Genomic DNA, 10,000 nt, shown 5'->3' with positions numbered 1-10,000 from the left:
TGGCCCTGCAGAAATACAAACAGGTAAACGCATACATGTACGCAGGCACACACACACACACACACACACACACACACACACACACACACACACACACACACACACACACACACACACACACACACACACACACACACACACACAGACACACACACACACACACACACACACACACACACACACACACACACACACACACACACACACACCGCACAATATGTGCACATCCAGTAAGTACACAAAACAGACATATGTATGCCCACAGATACACTCATACACACATATCCAGTGCAAGGAGTGAAAACTATCAAAGGGCACTCCCATACAGTCACACATATGCAGAAAACATGTGTTCCCAATCTCTAATATTAGTCCAGTCGTGATCCCCATAGGCCCCTATACTGAACCCAGAAATGTTTAGTACCCTAAAGTTTTATTGCAGAAATGTCATCTATAGGTCAAATGAGGGGATTTAGCTTGGTTGCCCGAAGTTGCACTTTGGGCAATTTGCATAATTAGCATAAATACATTGTTAAGGCAAAACTATATAGGTGAATAGACAAAAAAACTTAAATCATAGATATCACCTTGAAACTTTCTCAGTTGATTACTGATGATAAGAGAAGAAAAAAATGCATTGGACACCTTGTTGCACTGACACCTCCCCATTCAGTATGCTGCTGAGTGAGCATTCGCAGCAGTCTATTCTCACCTTAGTTTTAGTGTGGGAAATACTCATTTTAATACAGACCAAGTATGAATCTTCTCATATTGTTCACAATGTTACATTTGCTGTCAAGCATGTAAGCACAGACTCACTCAAAGAAACACCATGCAATGTCTGGTGCTTTTGTCACTTCCGTAACGGTAAAACCCTTAAAAGAGTCCACGATAATCTATCCATGTCAAAACATCTTCTTGACCAGGTTCCTCAGAGGGTTTTCACCAATTCAACCCTGAAATATACAAATTTTACCCACAGAAAAATAATTTTGAGTCTGGTTTTACCATGCAAAGCTGATTTCGTGTGTATGCAAATTAGTGCATAATTGATGATTCATGCCCTCATTTGCATATCTAAACATCAAAATACAAAAAACATCCCATACATTTTTTTCTTTTCTTATTGTCAGCAATCAACTGAGAAAGTTTCAAGGTGATATCTACGATTTAATTTTTCAAGCGTATTCACCAGTAGTAGTCCTTACCTTAACAATATATTTATGCTAATTATGCAAATTGCCCAAAGTGCAACTTCGGGCAACCAAGCTAAATCCCCTTCATTTGACCTATAGATGACATTTCTGCAGTAAAACTTTAGGGTACTCAACATTTCTGGGTTCATGAAATCACGACTAGACTATATAGTGTTATGGGTAACACATTATTTTAGTCGTTCACTATAACAGTGGATCTACCACATTAGGTACAGTGTAATAACCAGTGTAACAATATTTAATGCCATGTAATACCAGTGTACACACCATGTACCAACCCCAACCCTAACCGTAACCCTAAATGTAAGTACAAAATTGACACACAGTGTTACACTGATAATACATGGTATTAAATATTGATACACTGGTTATTACACTGTACCTAATGTGACAGATCCACTGTAATAGTGAGCCATTAAAATAAAGAGTAACCGTGTTATGTAAATATGTCATTGTAGGAGCATCTGCTACTGTCTATTCTACCGCGCTGCGTGGCCATTGAGATCAGGGCCGAGGTCACCAAGCGCCTCTCGGAGAACCAGCCCGACCGAGCGCAGAACTTCCACAGCCTCTATATACAACAGCACAAAGACGTCAGGTATGGCAGTGGTTCTTAACCTGGGGTGCGGGCACCCCTTGGGGGTGCGCCAGAGATTTCAGGGGGTGCACGGAATTTTGTTTATGTTGAGGTTTTGACCAAAATTCTGATTCTAAACCTCATAATTAGGCCAAATCAAGAACAAATTAAAACATGTTTTGGACCTAATGTAAAGTTATTAAAGAATTGATTAATGTCTAAAGCAAGAATCATTGTAATAATTCACTTGAATCACTTTTTTGTGCGTATACACGTATAGACGTTTGGTTTGGGGGTGCACGGCTTGTCTTGGGCAGAGTTTAGGGGGTGCTTCAAGAAAAAAGGTTACAGTAAGAACCACTGCGGTATGGTACACACAAGGAGTCTGGAATTTTAATTATCATTGTGCCTTCTCCTTGTGCATACTCAGAACTCAGAAACCCCGCACTTATAACTTCAACTGACCAACCCCTAACCTGTATGTAGGGCTGTCTCGATAACACATTTTGCGGGGACGATAAATTGGCCAAGAAATTATTGCGATAAATGATAATATTGACGTTCTCGTGGTCATTGTCAAACAATTTAATGACAATGGGATGAAATTGCGAATACACCTTTTCTAAGGGGGTGCTTGCTAGATAGATAGATAGATAGATAGATAGATAGATAGATAGATAGATAGATAGATAGATAGATAGATAGATAGATAGATAGATAGATAGATAGATAGATAGATAGATAGATAGATAGATAGATAGATAGATAGATAGATAGATAGATAGATAGGCAAGGCAGACAGGCTGAAAATCAAAAGTAAACCAATGTTCAAGTGTCATTGCGTTAAGTGAAATGAGCCTATTGGTATTCAGTCTCTTAGGTAGGTCTGCCTGACCTCATCGATGTGTCCTTGAGCAAGATACTTAACCCAACATTGCTCGTGGTGGCAGGGTGGTACCCTTCGTGGCAGCGTCTGCCGCTAGTGGGTGTGAATGGGTGAATGTGAGGCAAACACTGTGAAGCGTTTTGAGTGCTCAAAAGAGTGGAAAGGCGCTGTATACTAAATGTCGTCCAATTACCACTTCCTGTACCTGTGTTTTCCTCAGTATCCTGTATGCGGACATCGTGGGCTTCACGCGGTTGGCCAGCACCTGCACCCCAGAGGAGCTGGTGGCGGTGCTCAACAAGCTGTTTGGACGCTTCGATGACATCGCCAAGGTGAGGCAAACATGTAGAAATACAGACAGACACACAGGTAGACAGACAGGGAGGCAGCTCAATAGATGGACAGACAGACAGACAGGCAACCAGGCAGGCAGGTAGGTAGTCCTGGCTAGCAGGAGCTGGTGGCGGTGCTCAACAAGCTGTTTGGACGCTTCGATGACATCGCCAAGGTGAGGCAAACATGTAGAGATACAGACAGACACACAGGTAGACAGACGGGGAGGCAGCTCAATAGATTGACAGGCAGACAGACAAGCTGTTCTTTTGGATGCTTGGATGTCATCGCCAAGGTGAGGCAAACATGTAGATAGATGTGCACGTACACACACACACACACACACACACACACACACACACACACACACACACACACACACACACACACACACACACACACACACACACACACACACACACACACACACACACACACACACACACACACACACACACACACACACACAAAGAGACTGATAGACTGTATGTAAGGATGTAACAAGGTTGCTTCAATGACATGAGACATACACCCACACTTGATGCATGACATGGTTGAGTTTTTGAGTAGATACTGATTAATTAATTGATTGATTGATTGATTACTTAATTGATTGATTGGGTGATTGTTTTTGAGCCAATATTACAGCTCAGTAATGAGATGTTACATTTTCTCTGTCTCTGTCTCTGTCTCGCTCTCGCTCTCTCTCTCTCTCTCTCTCTCTCTCTCTCTCTCTCGCTCTCTCTCTCTCTCTCTCTCTGTTTCCCTTAACGCTAGGCAAATGAGTGTTTGCGCATTAAGATTCTTGGGGATTGCTACTACTGTGTGTCCGGCCTGCCGTACGCTAAACCCAAGCACGCTAGCCACTGTGTGAAGATGGGCCTTGACATGTGCACTGCCATCAAGTAAGTGTACAGCCAATCACAACACAGTACGTAGCCCCTTAATGCACGTACCTCCAGTGGCACGTTGTGATAGTCATTGAAAAAGTTAACTACCATAGTACTACAATACTACAACATAATGAAGGGCCTTTCGTCATGCACTATGACTTGGTCATTGCAAGTTTATAACACTGTGTCTTAACGGGTTAAGCGTAACTCCCGTCCTTCCTGGCTCCACCTTGAAATGAAAGAAAAAAAAATGTATGAGTAAAGCAATCAAGGCACCACGTTTCTAAATACAGAAAGAGATGCCATGACGCAATATCTATAAAGATATGATTGGTCTGTTACACTGTCCATCATGTTACAGTACACGGTCCACAGATTTCGTCGGTTAGCCTTTGGCTGTTTTACTGCCGTAAACTTTACTGTTCTTCTGCAGTTCACTGTGGACAAATTTCATTGGTCTTTACTGTTCTGTGTCAGTAATCTGTACCACAGAAGTACAGTGGTACGGCCCAGCCGTAGCTTAATCGGCTGGGCTCTGGACTGCTACGCAGGCCACCCAGGTTTGATTCCTGACCAAGGTCATTTCCCGATCCTCCCCCGTCTCTCTCTCCCACTCGTATCCCACTCTTCACTGTCCTGTCACCAATAAAGTTTAAAACTCCCAAAAATATTTTAAAAAGAAGTACAGTAGTACAGGAAGCAGCTGTAATTGGTCTGTTAATCTGTCTGTTCCCGCTACAGTAAACTGCGCATAGCCACCGGAGTGGACATCAGCATGAGGGTGGGCGTGCACACCGGCAACGTCCTCTGCGGCGTGATTGGCCTACAGAAGTGGCAGTATGACGTCTGGTCACATGACGTGACGCTAGCCAATCATATGGAGTCTGGGGGATTGCCAGGGTAAGAACCAGTGAGCTACTGTACGTTACACATGTTTGTGTGAGTGTATGTACTTTTATGTGTGTGCGTCTACTGAATGTGGATAAAGTCTATTGTTGTCGGTGACGGGTAATCTGAACTCATTAGTTAAAATACAGTGCCACATACTTTATATTACCTGGTTTTAGCTGTCTTATTTGGGGATTGAATTGAACAGTTAGCAAGCAGGTAATTTGGAATAGGTGGCATTGCAGCGTAATAGAAATGCACTCAGAGAGTGCAGACATTCGCCAAGGAAGCTGTTTGATAGAACATTTGACTATGTTACACCCTCATTTTTTCAAGTCTTTCTGCCTTGTTTTTGTGCAGTTAGAAACTGGAATGTCAAAACTCGTCCTATTCCGCAATGGTGAAGAATCTTTTTAAAAATTCCTGGATCCCTATAGTTATCCGGATCACCACCAAAATTGAATCACTTGTTCCTTGTGTACAATATCTCACAAACTCAAAATGGAATCAAAATCTGTGCACAACCTTTTGAGTTATTTTGCTGACAGACAACCAGACAGACAAACAGACAAACAAACAGACAGACAGACAGACAGACAGACAAACAGACAGACAGACAGACAAACTAACGTGACCCCAAACATAACCTCTTTGGCGGAGGTAACTAATGATTCCAGCTTGCCCATCACTGATTGTTGTTACCATTGCTTACATATGTTTGTGTGTTTACGTATCTGAATGTTTAACATACACGTACATCAGGGCTTGACATTAACTTTTTCGCTTGTCGGCCACTGTAGCTTCTGGTTTTCCCGAGTCACTAGCCATCCAGCTATTCTACTAAACTAGATTTTTTTTTAACCATTACGCTGTACATCTAACCTCAGAAACTGAGGTGCTTAAAGCAGTAAGATGAGTCCATGGGTTTCTACATGAAAAAAAAACCAAATAGAAACTGAGTAACTGAACTTTTTCTTGAGCTTAAATACAAACAATTGATACACAAGGGGCAAAGTGCAGAATATACGCTATTCTGATATGTCGTGCCATAGAATAAGCTACCTGCCAAATTGGCTAGTGACACTGACATTGCTACCAGCCACAGCCAAGTTTTACCAGCATTTGGCTGGTTGGCAGGTGCCAGTGTCAAGCCCTGACGTACATGTGTGTTTTCCAGGAGGGTCCACATCACAGAGGAGACCCTGAGACACCTGGGTGGGGCGTACCAAGTGGAGGAAGGGCAGGGGGAGACGCGGGACCCTTACCTGGCTGGCAGGAGAACCTACCTGGTCATCGACCCACACATAGAGGACGACACGGGCAAAAAACCTGAGGTACCTATATGGCGGGGTCTGTTGTCAATCCTACGTTGTCAAAAAAAGGATTATATGCATAGAAGTACCATTATGGCGGGTATCTTGTCAATGAAATTTCTTTTTCTAAATTTGATTGCCGTTTATGTAAGGTAAGGTAAGGTAAGTAAGGGACAGTGTCTTTATGGCGGGTGTCTGTCAATGCGAAAACCTCCAAAAGTTTTTTTTCAATTTAATTGTGGTGTACTACAGTATGGAGAGTATCAACCCCCACACAGAGGATGACACCTGCAAAAAAAATAAAAAATAAAATAAAAGCTGAGCAATCTTTTGGCATGGTGTGTCTGTCAATACTGAGCTGATTGAAAAAATGGTTTTGAATCTATGTGCATATATGTGCATATATAAGGTTGTGTACATATGTGATATCTGTATTTACATATGTATTGGTGTCTCTCTCTCCCTTTACGTGTGTGTGTGTGTGTGTGTGTGTGTGTGTGTGTGTGTGTGTGTGTGTGTGTGTGTGTGTGTGTGTGTGTGTGTGTGTGTGTGTGTGTGTGTGTGTGTGTGTGTGTGTGTGTGTGTGTGTGTGTGTGTGTCCAGCCCTCCTACCATCTGACAGTGAGTGGGCGTAAGCAGCGAGCCTCAGTGCGCATGTCGCAGTACCTACAGTCCTGGAAAACCATCAACCCCTTCTCTGACCTCAGCCACCCTGATGCTCCACACACACGACGTGTGAGTACCCCACCACATATGCACGCAGCCACGCAGCCACGCAGCCACGCACGCGCACACACACACATGCACGCACGCACGCACGCACGCACACACACTCACACACACACACACACACACACACACACACACACACACACACACACACACACACACACGCACGCACACACACACACACACACACACACTCTCTCTCTCTCTCTCTCTCTCTCTCTCTCTCTCTCTCTCTCTCTCTCTCTCTCTCTCTCTCTCTCTCTCTCTCTCTCTCACATACGTACGTGCATAACCAACACTTAAGTTCTCCTCAGTGCACACACGCCTAACATGTGAGTCCCAGTCCTCCCAGTCCAACCTGGACTGCCTCCAAGAAATTTACAAAACTTTAAAAACTTTTGTTGCTGTAACTATTTATCAAATAGTGTAAGAATGTGTAACTGATAAGATAAGATAAACTTTATTGTCTGCACAGAAATGATGGTGCTGAAAATGATGGGAAAAGTCTGACAAGGAACAAAGTACTCAAATCGTATGAATTGAAATTATTTTATGTCAAAATTAATATCATAGATTTCTGTAAATATGCAGTGTGTTTTTTTCTTAAATTTTCCCTCTACTCCTGTCACCTTTACTGAAGTCAGCCGTTCAGTCATTCCTATTTTTCAACACGTCCAATTTCCAGTTATGCCACCTGAGAACCATTCATCTACTATGTCATGTTGTTTTTCTTCTTCCTTGTAGGGTGCACCCAGACAGACAGGCACTCGGGATAACAGGTGTGTACCTTTTCTTTTTTGACAATTTCATTTACTCATTCTCGCATTATATTTGTCTTTCCTCTGTCTCACTTTGTGTTGTTTCGTTTTTGCTATTCAATTTACAGTAGTCCAATTCAATTAGATTTTCTATTAATGTGACAGATATCTTTACATTGCGAAAGCACAAGTCTACAAGAACATATGTGTAAGCCTATGTCTCTCTCTCTCTTTCTCTTATTCCATTTCCCCCCCCCACTCTCTCTCTCTCTCTCTCTCTCTCTCTCTCTCTCTCTCTCTCTCTCTCTGTCTCTCTCTCTCTCTCTCTTATCTCCCATAGCTCTCCGCAGGTGTTGAGTGAGGGCCGCTTCGAGTCTCTGGACCCACTCAACGCAGCTAAGTATGTAGCGCTTTGGTCATGTTACCATGGTGACAGCTCACTCCAATGTCAACATGTCAATCACTTCTTTTGTGTAAAGAATTCCCCTGTGATGACAACAATTACAACTATGACTGGCATTGTTTACGGACGTTTTTGTCCTTTTCTAATTTATGCCAATCTATTGTACTGGATTGTGTTTACTGTAATATTGCATTGTGTACTGAATATTACTAGATTTGTTAAGTTGGATATGTGTAGAGAGGCATCATTTGCATGAATCAAGCCTTGTATGCGTGAGTGTACATTAGGCTATATTCTACTTCCTCTTTCTATCAATCTGCTTTTAATCTGACTCTATTAGAACAAAAGCAAAGAAGATGGACTGTTTAACCCTGCTCTTCAATGACCACACACTGGAGAAACAGGTATTGCATCACACTAAATCCTTTATCTGACTGTCTTTAAAGCTTAAAATTTTGCAAATTAGTTTTGTGTTGAATATACTGTATACCTGACTTTTGTGTACTCTCTGTGACTCTTTTTGTCTGTCTGTCTGTCTGTCTGTCTGTCTGTCTGTCTGTCTGTCTGTCTGTCTGTCTCTCTCTCTCTCTCTCGCTCTCTTGCTCTGTGTGTGTGTGTGTGCGTGTATGTGTGTGTGTGTTTGTGTGTGTGTGTGTGTGTGTGTGTGTGTGTGTGTGTGTGTGTGTGTGTGTGTGTGTGTGTGTGTGTGTGTGTGTGTGTGTGTGTGTGTGTGTGTGTGTGTGTGTGTGTGTGTGTGTGTGTGTGTGTGTGCGTGCATGCGTGTGTGTGTGTGTGTGTGTCTGCTTGTATGTCTTTGTGCGTACACCCGTGTGTCTGCTTGTATGTGTGTTGTGTTGTGGTGTGTCTTCCAGTATCGTCTGATTGAGCTGAAAGGCATGCATAAGTCAGCCATATGCCTAGCCGGCATCTTCTGCACCATCTTTACAGTCCAAATGCTCGTCTCAGAGAAGTAAGTTCTCCACTTTGTTCTTCATACTTCATCCTTCATCCTTCATGCGATTACTCTGTACGATTACTGTCTTTGTGCTTGTGCGCACTGTGTGCAATGTTTTTGTGTTTTTATTACTGTAAGTGGATTGAATTGCCTTTGTGTCCGACAAGTGTTCTGCATACTTGATAATATTATGTTCCCTTTCACGCTTCTGAATTTGTGTATAAACTGCAAAATGTGAATATTTTCTTCTTGATGATGTCACTTTCATCACTGCTTAAAGTGTTTCAAAGCTGCATTACTATGAATGATTAACCTTATAAAAAGCATATATGTTTTCCACAATGGCACAGAGCTAGCCTCGCGCGCCATCCTACGTACTTCCGCCAAGACACTTGGCTCCGCACTATGTCTGGTACCTGTCCTCTGTGGAGCGATGTTGACCGGTAGGATTTTCGCCGGTGTTCTGACAAACGGTCCTACATTGTCATTTTATCCTACGGTAGGATGTTCTGTCAGACATGTCTGTTAAATGGTCCTACGCCACAGATAGACATCATTGACATGTTTGTTCAACAACTTATAAGTTAAATACTGATTTTAAATACTGAGTTAAATACTGATTCCGAAAATGCCCTTCCTGCTTCCTGCAATCGAGACAGATCAAACAAAGTCCAGACCATAAATACGAAATGGAAATGGTAGTATTATGGGATGGTCAGGACCAGGCTAGCACAGAGCACAGAACTAGAGACAAATAATAGGGTTTTCACACTTGGTCCCTAACAGCCATTTAAGTGAACTCAGACCTTTGACTCAGCATTTGTCCGTGCATATGTGAATGCTCCAAAGTGTACCCAGATCCCTTAGAAGTGAACTGTACTGAGACCTTCATTGACGTGGTCTCTGTACAGTTCGCTTATGAGTCCGGACAAGTTGCACTTGTGACTTGGTGCAATCAATTAAGGACAGCTAGAGGACCGGGTGTGATTAAAAAGAGGACCGAACACACCATAAAAGCCTAACAGGACCAGTAAGAGCAGTCAATTCC

The 10,000-nt window shown here is 42.6% G+C and overlaps 1 protein-coding gene across 1 annotated transcript in view; it reads left to right on the top strand.

Moving 5' to 3' along the window:
• Positions 1 to 10,000, top strand: part of LOC134437038 (adenylate cyclase type 4-like) — a 55,691-nt gene that overhangs the window by 27,690 nt on the left and 18,001 nt on the right. The window contains exons 5-15 of the mRNA XM_063186467.1: positions 1 to 23; positions 1,676 to 1,815; positions 2,901 to 3,012; positions 3,791 to 3,918; positions 4,648 to 4,806; positions 5,972 to 6,128; positions 6,711 to 6,842; positions 7,581 to 7,615; positions 7,935 to 7,994; positions 8,338 to 8,401; positions 8,870 to 8,967. The exon at positions 1 to 23 is cut by the window's left edge and continues 127 nt beyond it. Coding sequence (XP_063042537.1) covers positions 1 to 23; positions 1,676 to 1,815; positions 2,901 to 3,012; positions 3,791 to 3,918; positions 4,648 to 4,806; positions 5,972 to 6,128; positions 6,711 to 6,842; positions 7,581 to 7,615; positions 7,935 to 7,994; positions 8,338 to 8,401; positions 8,870 to 8,967 — 1,108 coding nt within the window. The remainder of the gene's footprint in view (positions 24 to 1,675; positions 1,816 to 2,900; positions 3,013 to 3,790; positions 3,919 to 4,647; positions 4,807 to 5,971; positions 6,129 to 6,710; positions 6,843 to 7,580; positions 7,616 to 7,934; positions 7,995 to 8,337; positions 8,402 to 8,869; positions 8,968 to 10,000) is intronic.

This window comes from Engraulis encrasicolus, chromosome 21 (genome assembly GCF_034702125.1).
Source record: "Engraulis encrasicolus isolate BLACKSEA-1 chromosome 21, IST_EnEncr_1.0, whole genome shotgun sequence".
Classification (NCBI taxonomy): Eukaryota; Metazoa; Chordata; class Actinopteri; order Clupeiformes; family Engraulidae; genus Engraulis; species Engraulis encrasicolus.
Note: the sequence above shows the minus strand (reverse complement) of the source record. Positions and strands in the feature narration are given on the sequence as shown.